Source organism: Eumetopias jubatus, unplaced genomic scaffold (assembly GCF_037043125.1).
Source record: "Eumetopias jubatus isolate StellerSeaLion01/CBP00866 unplaced genomic scaffold, mEumJub1_p1.0 scaffold_8, whole genome shotgun sequence".
NCBI lineage: Eukaryota > Metazoa > Chordata > Mammalia > Carnivora > Otariidae > Eumetopias > Eumetopias jubatus.
This window is the reverse complement of record NW_028274814.1, coordinates 72,007,047-72,021,366: the sequence shown is the minus strand read 5'-3', so window position 1 is coordinate 72,021,366 and position 14,320 is coordinate 72,007,047. Positions and strand designations below refer to the sequence as shown.

The 14,320-nt window shown below is 35.3% G+C and overlaps 1 protein-coding gene across 2 annotated transcripts in view; it reads left to right on the top strand.

Moving 5' to 3' along the window:
- GXYLT1 (glucoside xylosyltransferase 1) overlaps positions 1 to 13,917 on the top strand; it is a 45,232-nt gene extending 31,315 nt beyond the window's left edge. For both annotated transcript variants that reach the window (XM_028123161.2, XM_028123160.2), the window contains 3 exons: positions 1,428 to 1,551; positions 1,863 to 2,035; positions 8,109 to 13,917. In XM_028123161.2, the coding sequence (XP_027978962.1) occupies positions 1,428 to 1,551; positions 1,863 to 2,035; positions 8,109 to 8,270 (459 nt within the window). In that variant the 3' untranslated portion in view covers positions 8,271 to 13,917. The remainder of the gene's footprint in view (positions 1 to 1,427; positions 1,552 to 1,862; positions 2,036 to 8,108) is intronic.
- The last annotated feature ends 403 nt before the right edge of the window (positions 13,918 to 14,320 follow it).

Genomic DNA, 14,320 nt, shown 5'->3' with positions numbered 1-14,320 from the left:
ATGGAAAGAATCCAATGAAGATTTGAACATGGCCTGGTACAAGGTGCCCACCAGCCCTGTCTATTGAATGAGTTGCTAGTCTTTGTTCTTGTACAATTAAGAGTTTCCTTTTCAGATGCTAAGAATATTTAGTTAACTTGCTAAATGACTTATTTCGGAGTTGTCCTTTCAATAAAGTATTTTCTTATTTTTTCCTTAAGTAAGACTTCTTTCAGTCATTTTCCAGATTGTTTTGGGGGAATTTCTGATTATTTTATAATTATTGTGTTTACTGTGTTCTGAAAACTTCACACAAGGGTAATACAGTTAGAGCAGATAATATTTAGTTTAAATATATATCTTTTCCCCTTAGGAATTCTGGCTTTTCTTTGTCTTTCTTAGAGGATAGATTGTTTTTACACCCATTGCGTTTATTATATATCCTAGACTAGATTATCACAATGTCTTTCAAACTGTGTATGGAGGATCAGTTTTGTTTTTTAAATGTACAATTTTTCGTGAGCCAATACTTTTGTAAAAATGATGTAAGTTACTAGAAAAGTATTAGATTAAATAGACCTCTAAAATTCTGTTGAGTTGCTATAAAGGTTTCTAAATGTTACTCTTAATTTCTGTACTTAATATTGTGAAGGACTTTAAAAATTCACTGTTGTGCACATTGAAAACTGTACTTTGAGGAATATTGGGCTAAGTCTGAAGAGTTTAAGAGTCAAATGAATTGAAAAGTCTTAGTATTCAGCTCCACTGCTTCTCACCCACATTCACAAGATCTAGAGCTCTCCGTCAACTCTTGTTTCCTTGGGTATTTGACTTTGTGTTTTTTAAAAAAATGAGCTATGGGCAACTTTATAGAAGCTGAAAAGGCCCCTGATGAAATTCACTGTTTTTGATTTACCAGTTTCAAATTGATCTCTTTGAAATGTCAATTATAAAAGATTTACAAATCAGTCTGAGTGATAGTGATCCTGGTAACAATAATAGCTAACACTGAGATGTGTCATGTGTCAGGTACTCTCTAAGTACTTTTTATTTATATGTTAATAGGTTGAGCCCATAATAACTGTGATATAGACCTAGGTACTGTGTCTAGGCATATGACATAGGTACTAAAACTATCTGCATTTTAGGATGAGGACACAGTCATTGTACTTTAAACTATCACCTACTTTCTCTTTCCCAGTCTTTCCTGACTTACTAGTTTTATCACTTCTATGTTGTAGCTTCAGATACCTTCTTTTATTATCTTTACTGTTCCCAAATAGACAGCCCTACTCACATTTAGGTTTACGTTAGTCACTTGGTTTTATAACAGAAGAAGTTTGCATTTCTTGGTGCTCTGTGATGCTAAGGGAAGAATGGGGAACTATCATTGTGCTGCCATATTAAACATGGAAGCCTGAGGATATTCTTAATGTATTTACCAACAGAATGACATGACAACTGTACGGCTGCGATGGGGAGATATACTTATGCCATTGCTTAAAAAATACAAACTTAACATCACATGGGGGGATCAAGATCTGTTGAATATCATCTTTTTTCATAATCCAGGTAATCATTTAAATTTCTTTTATTCTTTGCATTTGTAAAAAAAATCATAGATAATATTTAGTCAAAAATGAAATGCAGTTATTTGATTTTGGCTTATATTAATGATTATCACTATGTTTAAGACTGGGTAAAACTTTTTTTTAAACTTTTCTTAATATTGTTTTTGTAGGAAAGGATCTAAATGCCAAACATTTTTCACTGTTTTAAATCTTCTCCTGTAAGAGCTGTGTTTTTAAACTAAAAGCTTTGCAGAATGTTGATTCTATGGAATTGGGGTTATTTGCTTCATTGTTTTATTTTTCTTCACATAGAAAGCCTTTTTGTTTTTCCGTGTCAATGGAATTATCGACCAGATCATTGTATATATGGAAGCAATTGCCAGGAAGCAGAAGAAGAAGGAATCTTTATTCTTCATGGGAACAGAGGTGTTTACCATGATGATAAGCAACCAGCATTTAGAGCCATTTATGAAGCACTGAGAAATGTAAGAATGTGTTTTTTTTTTAACTATCTATGTTGAAATTCTTACAAACTTAGAGAATTTGCAAGAATATACAAAGAATTCCCATATCCTTTACTCATGTTCATTAGTTATTAACATCTTACCTTATTTGCTTTACCATTGGTTCTCTTTCAGTATAGACAGGTTTTGTTCTGAACCATCTGAATGTAGGTTGCACACATCATGCTCTTTTGCTCCTTAAAGATTGTAATGTGTTTTCACTAAGAACAGGGACATTCTCTTATTAACCACACAGTACAGGTATCAAACTCAGGAAATTTCATATTGATACAGTTCTTTCATGTGTATTCTCTTTCGATATAGAACAGTTTCTCAGTTTTTGTCTTTTATGACATTGGCGTTTTTGGAGAATAGAGCCTCTTTACCTTTTGTTCGTATTGGAATGTTCCTCATATTGCCTTGTCTGATGTTTCCTTATGATTAGGTTCGGTGTATGCCCTCCTGGTCAAAGTACTGTGTAAGTAGTGTGAGCTGCTCAGGTGTCACCTTCACAGTCACCTTTGTCTACCTGCCTTTCCTTGGCGATGCTGCTTTTGATCACTCACTCAAAATGTTCAGTTTCTCCACTGTGTAGTTGTCTTTCCTCTTGTAAGCAGTCTGTGGGGAGACTCTTTAAAACCATGTCAGTACCTCCTCATCAAAATTTCCATGCCACATTGAGCATCCATTGTTGGTTCTTGTTTAAACCAGTCTTTACTATGGTTGCTGCAGACTGAGGATTGTCAGCCCTAGTTGTCCTTCTCCGTGCAACTTTGGCACTCAGCATTCTCCTGTAAGGAAGAACCATCCCCTTTTACCCATTTATTGACCGATACATTATTAGTAAGAAATCATTGATAGGTGTTTTTTTTCGATGATTTATAATGTATTATTTGTGTTGATGCCTAAGTTGTTTCCAATTTGGCCATTGGAGTCCCTTTTGCCAAACTCGTGTGCCCATCTGACATATTCCCTTCATTATTTTGGGTTATTTTGGTTGACTTCAGTTTCATGTGTTGTGGTCTGAAAATATGCATGGAATGATCTCGATCTTTTTATACTTGTTGAGGTCTGATTTGTGACCCAGTATGTGATCTATTCTGGAGAATGTTCAACATGCACTCGAAAAGTGCACCCATTTATTTAAAAAGTCTGTCTTTAACCCAAAGATTTGAGATACTGACTTTATCACATACTGAAGTTCCATTTGTAATTTCCGAATTTTCTCTTTTGTTCCACTGGTTTGTCTAATGCTGCACTGTTTTAGTTATAAAGGCATTGTACTGTGTTTCAGTATCTGGGGGGTTACTTCCTCTTCAGAGCCTGTTCTTAGTGTTTTCCTAGCTATTGCATATTTATTTTTCCACAAATATTAACTCATTTAACTCAAAAAACAAACATTAACTCATTAACTCAAAAAACTATTTTTATTGGGAGCGAATTAGTTTCTTATATTAGGAACTGCTGACGTTTTGATGGTGTTGAGACATCTTAATCAAGAGCAAGGACTATCTTTCCATTTGTTCTTTCAGGAATGTTTCATAGATTTCTTCATTCAGATTTTGAACATATCTTAAGTTGATGCTTAGGTATTTTATCTTTTGTTGCCTTTGTAAATGGGGTTTCCTTTTTTAAACATCTGCTTTATATTGAATTTGAGAAAACTGTACTGCCCCTTTCCCACCCTTGCCCCAGATATCTTCTTCTTCTTTTTTTCTTGTTCTTGCAGTCCTCTTTTATGTGATTAAGGTGGGTTGACAGGGAGAGATGACTGTACTTTACATGTCTCTAGTTTGAATCATAAACCAGGTCTCCATGAATATGTTGGGGACCAAAACTTGGGGCAAGTCCAGATGAAGATTGGATTTATGATTTTGCTTAATGAGCTATATCCTCCTGTCTATGCAGTTAATTCACTGATACTTGGGGAGAAGTATATGTGACCACTTATGTCTCATGCAGATGTACTCTTTGTTCTGCTAGACTGTGCCTAATCTTACGGGGACGTGAAGACAGAACATAAGTAAATAATAGGAGTGCTAGTTTGGTTTAAGTGTGGGGGTCAGGAGAAGAGCTGATTGCCTCTGTTTTTTAGACTCTTATTCTTTTTATTGCTAATAACTGGTCTAGTACAGCCTCATAAATAGGAATGAGGATGAAAATACTTAACTGTAATCCATTATGACAGAGACTGTACTGGAACCGTAAGACAGTATAAGAACTTTGTTTGCCTTGAAGAGCCTGAGGAAGCCTTGTTCCTCACTCACAGGAGGCCTTTGAAGTGGGCCTTGAATGAGGAAGAGTTTTCCAGGAGCAGGGTCTGTCTGGGCAGAGTAGTGCCTGAGAAAAAGGCTCAGGGGTTTTAACACAAAAAAAACACTTTTTTCATGAAAAGTCCATGGAGAGGTCAGGTGTGGAGCTGTTCAGTTGGAGTGGAGTGCTCGGTGATGGTAGGCAGTGGCTGGGTTGGGATCAGTGTGGTGATGATATGCTGCATCAAGGTGATGATCTGCAATGATAAGGAATTGAAGTTTTTTCCTGGAAATCAGTGTTTCTCAAACTTGGTGGTAGGCAAAGTGCTAATGGCATTGTAGGCTACCATTTTGTATGTTATTTGCTAAGTTTCTTCTCCTGTAAACTAGACAGATAAAGTTTCTGTATAATCAGTTTATCATGATATAGCTATGCTCACTGAAGAATTCTAAAATTTAGTGTTGATGTTCATTTAATGTAGCAGACCTTATATGCCTCCAGAAATCAATTTTGTATATTAATGCTTTATCATGTGTTGTCAAAAGGTGATAAAAATGAAGAAAAGTACTTTTGGGGTTCTGAGACTGCAGAATAGAAAAGAAATGCATTCTTATAAAAATATGATTTCTTTGTTTCCTTTGAGCACTAAGAAAATCTCCATTATTAAGGAATTAAATTTCACTAATTTTATTTGATCTTTTCTTTGATCTTTGGTAAATATATACCTTTAAAAAGCTGAGTAATGGTTTTAAGCTGACTAATTACACTTGATTTAAAAAATAAATCTTTTAAAATGACTTCAAATACTGAATTGATTATTTGTATTTGTTTTGAATCTGTATTAACTATAGCTGTATCTTTCCATTTTTCAACTTAATGAAGATAATCAGTCTTTTATGGTGCTCTTGGTTAGTGTTTTTATCTTCCCTTATCTATAATTCAATGAGAAGTGTAATTTTTAAAAGCAATGTATTCAGACAAGGGTATTTATGCAAGTTTCAGACAGAAGCTTAGTCATTGCCATTGAATGCAATGAACAATATGAATTATAAAGGATATGAACCATCTTTAAAATGTAAATGCATGTCTGTGTCTTCCAGCAAATCAGGTTTTACAGTCCATACATATTTGTTAAATATTAGTTGTTGAGTGAATAAAAATATTAAGATTAAAATGGGAACAGAACATTTTATTGCTCTGTAAGGTATTTTCTGCTTCATGTATTTCATTCTGAATTACATTTCTTGGTGGTTCTGTGTTAACTTTGAATTACTTCACATCCTGCTTATATTTGCATAACTGTCTCCACAAGGGAGTCGTCCTGAGTGTTTCCCTTCTGTGCTATGGTCGTCCACCTTGTCTATGGGGGATACCTTCCAAGCCCCCCAGTGGATGTCTGAAACTACAGATAGTACTGAACCCTATATATACTGTTTTTTTCCTATACATACATATCTCTGATAAAGTTTAATTTATAAATTAGACACATAAGAGATTAAGAACAATAATAATGAAGTAGAACAATTATATAACAATATATTGTAATAAAGGCAGAGAAGGAAGAGTGAAAATGAGTCAGGCATAGCATACAGTGTGGAAAATGGAAAAAGGTCTCCAGTCAGGGGAGGCCACATGTGGGCTCTGGGAAGGGGAACACCTAGATGCAAGTTATGTCCTGCACAGCTCTGCAGTGCTACAGATTATGTGAATGGCAGAATGTGCCATGACTTCAGGCTCTATTTATATGGGTGGCAATTTTGGTAATTCATCATCTTTTCTCTAAAAGGTCAAATTAGTTGTGTTATATGTGGACTAAAAGAGCTCTAATTCACGAGGCACTGTTTTTATTTTAGAAAAATCTTCTTCAAAATACTTAGGGAAGAAAAAAAATTTTTTTTTAATTACTCATTTACTTAAGTAATCTCTACACCCAACATGGGGCTTGAACTCATGACCCCAAGATCAGGAGTCGCACGCTTCTCTTACTGAGCCAGCCAGGCGCCCCATGAAAAAAAATTTTTTTAACCACAAACACTGGGATTTAAATAACATGAAAATGAATGAACTGAATATCAGGTACTTCATATTTCTGGAAATTAACTTTTAAACACCTTTGTAATGTCATTTTATTTTCCTTTTAAAAATTTTTTTTTTTATTTTTCATTATGTTCAGTTAGCCAACATATAGTACATTATAAGTTTTTGTTGTAGTGTTCAACGATTCATGAGTTGCATATAACACCCAGTGCTCATCCCAACACGTGCCCTCCTTAATACCATTACCTGGTCACCCATGTTGTCATTTTATTTTCATTGCTTAGAAAAACGTCATAGTTTGGTCTTCCCGTTATTATTAGCCTCTCAACCACAGTCGTCTAAGGATGTTTTTTGTATGCATTGAGATGTTACTTGATAAAGGTGATAAACCTTGATAAAGGCTGCTCTTTTTCAACATGGCTGCTCTTCTTAACCCCAAATAAATTTTAGGCGTATCCATATACAGCACTTTCAAACAAACAAACAAAAGACCAATCCAGCTTTTATTAGTTTCTCCCAGTTACATGCCAGTTAGTACTGTTTTCAGTGCATTCTTCCTAGTTAAGCATCCTCTCCTCTTTTCGTTTTTAATCTTCTAAACAGTGTTTATCTTCAGTGCACGTGATTGGGTTTAAAAATCATCCCAAGAGTGATGGTTTCATGCAGTTAGTGCTCATATTTTCTTTCTGAAGAGATACTGAGGTTCATCATCTCTTTACATCTCTACATTGATAAAAGCCATGTTACAAATTATCCTTTAAGTTTATCCTGTTCTCCAAAGATTGGCTATGGCTTCCCATAGACTCACTAATTGCGATTCAAGTGGCACTTGCTTTCCTCTTCCTCAGTGTCATGGTAGTGAACCTTGGGGATCACCTTAGGTCATTTGAGCCCTCTGAGATGTCAGGTTCTGCATTTCCTTCAGGAGCTTGCATTTTTCACTGACTCTAAACTTTCACATAAAATATTCCATTTTTAAACCCCATCTATCTTTCTAATTGAAAATATGCCTAGTGGCAAATGCCAAATCAAAAAATATAGCTGGTTGAAAACACTAAAATCACAAGTTATAATACCTGCTACTACAGTGTTTTTCAAAATGTATTCCTTGGGATATTGTATATTTTACAGTAAAAAAGGACTCTGGTCAAAATATATTTTGGAACTGGTGGGCCAAACAACATTCAACACATGTATTTTTCATTTTACTGTTTACAGTTTTTCATGTGCCGGTGTGAGTTCCCATGAAGAGTGTGTGATGTGGAGCGGCTCCCAAATGCATTTACCCATGGGGCTGCTTTGTATAGTTAGGGCTCTTTGGGAAACCCTGAACTGTGCTGTCATTTTGCATTCATTCCTCCCACTGCATGCCTCTCTCAATTCTTTGTAGTCTAGCCTCAACACTATTATCGGAGTGAGTTTTGGCTTTCCTTAGTGTCTCTCAGATACATACCTTCAGAACTTTTGGTCATCATCTCACAGCAGTCGCTGTCTCTAGGCCTTCTCTGCTCTTGCACACGTTCTTGTCTTGGCTTGAAATGCCGTGCCTCCATTACCTCTTCTCTGAAAAACTCCCTGATGCCCTCAGTGATTTACTGTGACTAATGTGAGATCATACATCCATTTAATTCATTGAAAATATTTGTTGAGCATATGTACTTTTTGTGAGACTAAGTGGAAGTTATCAATATTAAATTGAGGAAGTTTAGAGGATAATTGAATTTTCATATATATATATCTTTGTCTTTTTATTTTCTTTCTCTAGTGTTCTTTTAAAGATGACAACATCCGTTCCTTATTAAAACCTTTAGAACTGGAACTACAAAAGACAATCCATACGTACTGTGGAAAAATTTACAAAATATTTATCAAACAGCTAACAAAAAGCATACAAGATCGTTATGATAGACCACCAAAGGAAAGGTGATCCTTGGTGACCGTTAAATCAAATGAATTAAAACAACAAAATATCAGAGGACATGTATGAAGGAATGGTCTTGGATGAAGTGTTCAGGAAGGAATTATTCATCTTCAGAATAATTGTTTCTCCTGAAGAAGTTAAATGAGTATATATATTCATGTAATGAAGAATAAGTTAAAGTCTTGGACTCCAGCAAGACATTTTTGATCTCTGATGTTTTGTAATGTTATTTGCTGTCAATCCAGTATTGATGAAAATATTGAATGGTTTGTAGCCTACAGACTTTGGTTGACTCTTCTCAAGTGAGTAGGAACAGTAGGGGTGTATGGATGGAGAAAATGTACCTCATACACAGTGAAAACACTCAAACTGTGAGTATAGCAATAATTTTATGTCAGCACTAACCTCACTTTAAATGTGTGACAGAAAGTTTACAGGAACAGAACAGGTTCTGTTTCTAAAGCAATGTGATGTAACTGATGTAATCATTGACAATCGATGTGTGCCTTTATACATTTCATCTCTGTTTTAAAATACTCCTGTGACAATCATGTTTAAAATTAGATTATAAGTAAGCTGCATGTTTAAAATGGAGCTATATAAGAAAGTGGGAAAACCATAAAAATGTTGGAGTTTTAGTCTGTGTGTGTTTGTGAAGTGTAGTATTTTCATTTGTTTATGTTAACCTGTGTTGCCAAAACTCAAATCTGAGATTGTTAAAAAGATATTTTTGGAAATTTTCATCACTTTAAATGAAAATTTTCAGCTTTACTGGGCATTCTGGACAAAAAGTATGCTGATCATAAAGTGAGAACCTAACTAGTATACTTACGTGATTGTGGAAAATGTGATGGACCAAAAGGCATAAGCTATATACTTCCTGTGAACAGTAATTTTAGTTACAATGAAGCAGAAAAAAGTGGTCGATTTAAACTTTTTTCTTCTACCTCAGAATGGCTTTACAAGATACTTTTGAAGAAGCAAATGTAGAGAGCCTTACTTTAAGTCAGTTGGACAACGTTCATGGATGATTTGGATTAAGAAGATTGTTATATCTGAGTATAGAAAAAGTAGTTTTGATTGGGTTAATGTGCATATCTTCTTTTTTTGAACATCACTTAAGACTTTTTTTTAATCTCGAAGATAAGAAAAAGATTACTTCTCAGTGTTCTTGACTGCTCTCTAACATGACTAGAGAGTCTGAGTACTTACCATGTACCGTGCTGTGGCATGTATCTCATCTTATTAAGTGCTATATGGTTATTCTTCTTTTTCCTTTTTTGATATCTTAATGCTTAGGTAGAGAAGGAAAAATGAAGAAAAAAAAACATGTGAAAAAAGTGATCAGCTTTATAAAGATAGAGTGTCCTCTGTGAAGACATGGCATATGCAAGAAGACATGGTCAGTGCAGTTGTCCCCTGTCTTTTGCAGTTCAATCAGGGCAAACTGAGAGAGGAAGGTGTAAAGAAAGGCAAATTAGAAGTTGATAACCAGCCCAGCACTCTTTGAACAGATGCGTTTAGAGCACACAATCTGTATGTCCTTGGCAGAATGCCACGGTGAATATAAGCACTTGTGAACTGTGCTGATAATTGAGTTTACTGAGTAGAGAATTAGAATCCTAGAATTTTGAAGTTTGGAGGGTATATATAAGATCATTTCTAATGGTCCCCAAAAGAGAACTTTGCCTGTCTAGATTAGACTCTCGTGGGGAGCTTGTTGAGCATGGATCCCCGGGCTTCCCCTTTAGACTTCTTGGACACTGTGTCTAGGATAGGGGCTGCAAATGTTTTTTTAATGAAGAGATTTTAAAACTACATAAAAGTAGAGAGAACAGTACAGTGGTACTCATCGCCCAGATTAAACCTTAAATATCTTACCATATTTGTGTCATGTATTCCTTTTCCCTTTGCTGAAATATCTTAAAGAAAATGCCGGATAGCCTGTTATTTCACTGCAATGAGTGCTTTGGTAACTACAGTGACATCATACCTCCTTTGACTTCATTTACTATCCATTCCTAAGCAAATTTCCTTAATTGTCTCCAATGGTAGATTAGAGTGCAAAAATAAGTCATCTTATGATTCTATTTTTAATAAGCATCTCAAATAATTTTGATGTCAGCTAGTTTGGGAAATACTGGGAGTCGTTTTGCCAAGCTGAAGGTTGAAGTTAGGATACCATAATTCTTGGCACAGATTATAAATGTGATTCTGAAATATTAGAGGAATTGGGGTTATTGGCAAGATATGAATTGATATTATTAGTAAGTTTCTTAGGTTTAATTTCCTCAGTGAACAGGGAATCGCAGCCCCATGGGCTCTAATAAAGTGGGTTGGGGCTATGTAGTGTGTGGTCATAATTTAATCCAACTGGACTATATATCTCTGGTTTTATGTTGTGGCTTATTTACACTGTCACACACTCCACATTGTGGATCAGTTAGAAGGTTTTCGTCTGGTTTTATTCAGACCTGACCTAATTGGGCATTTTACCATAAATTGGGATATGGTGAAAACTTTCTACTTAGGGACTATATTTACCTAAAATTTAGGATATCACAGAAAGTCCATAACAATAGTAAAATGAGTTTTCTGAATTTATCTTTAGCTAAGGTAACTTTTTCTATGAGAATTCTTAAGAAATGCAGTTCTCAGCATTAGTGAGGTTAAATTTATAGAACGACTTAGAGAATATATTTCTTTTCATAAAACAGTATATCTATGCAGTTTATATAAATTACATTATATATTCTTTGAGTCTTTGTATTAGAACAATTCTGACCTCAGAACTATCTCTGGGCTACAGTATTACCAAAGTGGAATGACTTTAAAATGTAGTCATACTTCATTTGTATGAAATAGCCATCTTAAAAGAACTTGGAAATCTTAAGGAAATATATATTGTGATTTACATTTTAAAGCAATACATAACTTTTTTTCCCCCTGTGAAGAATAGCTCATAATGTATAAGGTAACCCAGTTATCTTTTGGACACTTTAGAACCTGAAATAATATTACCGCTTAACTCATTGCTCTTTCATCTCGCCTCCTGTCAGATGTTACTGGTATAATGGCAAAAAACCAATCTGTATATTATATCTGGATTCTTTCCTTGGATGGGGACCTCAGGCATATCCTTTCACCTTCTCTGTGCCTTAGGTTGTAAACAATCGATATGCTCTTCCAACCTCATGAGTCTCAGAAGTCATAAGTCAGAAAGTTGTGACTCCACAGAGATAATGGATCTGAATGCATTCTACATGGCTAATACATGCCACACACGAGCATTAGTGTTGAAGTTCTGTTTTGCCTCCTATACAGATCATTCTGTTTCCTTAGGGTGAATGTTTTCTGACATGTATTATATCTCCAGTAAGAATTTGCTTATATTATGTAAGGAGGAGATTTTAAGGAAGAGAAAGCAGAGAAGAAAGGAGTGATTATAAATGAATGCTCAAAAAAAAAAAAAGAAGGAAAAGAGAGAAAGTGAGAAAGGTGAGGAAAGAGAAGAGGGTAAAAGTGAGAATGGCAAAAGGCAGAGTAAGAGAAAAGATGGAATGAGAGTGGGAAAATCGAGAAGTGGAGGTGGAGAGAAATGCTGTGGAAACTGTCACTTTTTGAGTTGTAGGCCCCCCACCCTGTGCCCCTGTCTGCCTGCCTTCTGTTTTTAGTTCGTGAGGCCCTCCGGGGTCAGGAAGGGTACTGGCTTTCATGGAGGCGGGCAGCACAACTACTTTGGTTTGATGTGTCAATACTAGAGTCCTGTTCCAGTCACTCTACTCACTAATTTAGTGATAATGATTCAACATTGTATTTCTTGACTGGATCCCAGTCAGTTGTTGGATTATACAAGACTAACCACATGGATAGTGGGTGGAGGGGACGGCTCAGTTAGGTTGGAAGGGGCCCCAGGAATCTGTTACAACAGTTTTCCAGATGATACTGATAGGAAGCCAGATTTGGGAATCACTGCCCTCCCCATGGCAGTAAATCATATCTATTGATTCCTCAGTACGCATACTTTCAGTGGAACCGTTATAAATGGATTTAAGAGACGAGGAGACAGGAGAAACACATTGAAGGGAAAAGCCTGAAAAGATACTTTTCAGAAGTTTGTATTGTAAGTAATAAATACCTTAATAGTAATCAGAACCTCTTTGAACCATTTTAGAAAGATCATGGATCTGTTGTTGTTTTTTTAAATACCTTTTTTGGTCCTTAGAGTAAATAGAGAAGGATAGTAGTGGTGCAATATGTCAGGTATGGGGCCAGTTATCCATTTATTAAATGTACTTTCAAGTGTCTTAAAACAACAATTGCCTTATTGCATTTTAATATTTAATAGAAGTAGATTAATGATTTGTAACAGTTATCCTTTTTACATTGCCAAAGCAACCCTTTTTTGCCTCTTAAAGTCTGGCTAAGTTGTTCCAGTGTTCGCTGTTTCCTAATTTACTGAACCGGAAACCAGATTTCTAAAACTAAGTTATATAAACTTAAGTCTAAGAGGTGGCACAGGAATGTTCTGTTTTTTTTTTTTTTAAATAAAAATGAATATGATGTTAATTCAAATGTCTAGGAATTAGAGAACCATGAGAAGAATATGGAATAGCATGTTGGACTAGGCAATTTAAAATTGATGAAAATAAATGTCAAATTTACTTTTAAATGGAGAACAATGTATTGTCACCTCATTTCTACCAATAATTCCAAATGTCTAACGGGATTATTTCTTTAGAATTTTCTTTAAACTCTGTTTTTAAACAAAAAAGTGCCTTTCAAAAAATGGGGAAAAAAAAGAAAGGAAAATTTCTCTTAACTACCAATACTGTGAATGCTATTTGGAGAGTCTGTGGTCAGGCATCTTAATATCAGACTTAAGAACTGATGTGGAGCCTTTGCTTATGTTTGGTTTATATATACAATCTGAATTTGTGAGCATATTCACACACATAATACCATAGCAACTCCTTGTAAAACATGAAGAGAACGCAAGTGTTATATTCCATTTAAAAAGTAAAGCGACTTTGACTATGTATGGCAAATAGCTGTTTTCAACTTTGTATAAAATCTCTTCAGGGAATATTGGAATGTTATGCAAAAGTATAATTCAGGGCTTGTATACCCATAGAGTATGTCATCCATTCAAGACTTAGCAGAACCCACATGCATAATATGCATTGTCACCAGTATTTGAGAGCTGGACCAGTGGTTTTTGATGGATGTTATAACAGAAGATCTGTGAAGGAGATCGTGGTTTGCACCTGTTCCCAAAATAAACTGGAAAAGTTGCAGGTGTTTCAATTTTTCACAGGCATTTTACCTTAATATATTAATATTTTCAGTAGTAATGGTTCTAAAGCTGCAGGAAGGCATGTTGGCATACTGTGACATGTAGAAATTACTACCTTTAAACTGCTTTTTACCTTAAAATATTATGATTTTAGGATAATTTGGATATCTTCCTCCAAGTATTTTGTGTATCTTAAAATTTATTAAAGGGGAATAAGATTCTAGATTTGGGTGTAACCTGAGAATAATGGAAATTGCTTTGTTCTGTATTGGGGGAGTTCAAGTCATCTTTTTCTTGAGAAACTGTATTGCTGTTGCTAAATAAATATGTACTCCATAAATGTTTAATTTCCTCAAATAGCGTGTCTGAATTATTCTAGCCATCAAAAACAATTTTGGAATCTTTAGGGTTGGGATGCTTGATAACCAGGAGCCTAGGCAGTGGGCAGTTTCTGGAGTGGGTATTTCTGCAGCCGAACAATGTCATCAGGAAATTAAGTACTGTCTATTTTTCCATTACCATTCTCACCATGTGAGCTTGGTCTCACCACATGGCCCCAGAGTGACCACTAACATCCAGATTACAGTCACAACCAGAGGCAGAAATACGTCTTTGTTGTAAGAGGAAGGTTCTACTTGTTCTCATAGCCATAATAGTATCCGTGCCTAAAACAGTCACTTCGCAAAGGCAATAGAACTCACAGTTTACTCAGACCATGACGATTTGCCCCAAACTTAAAGATGGCTTCTCCTTGAAGAAT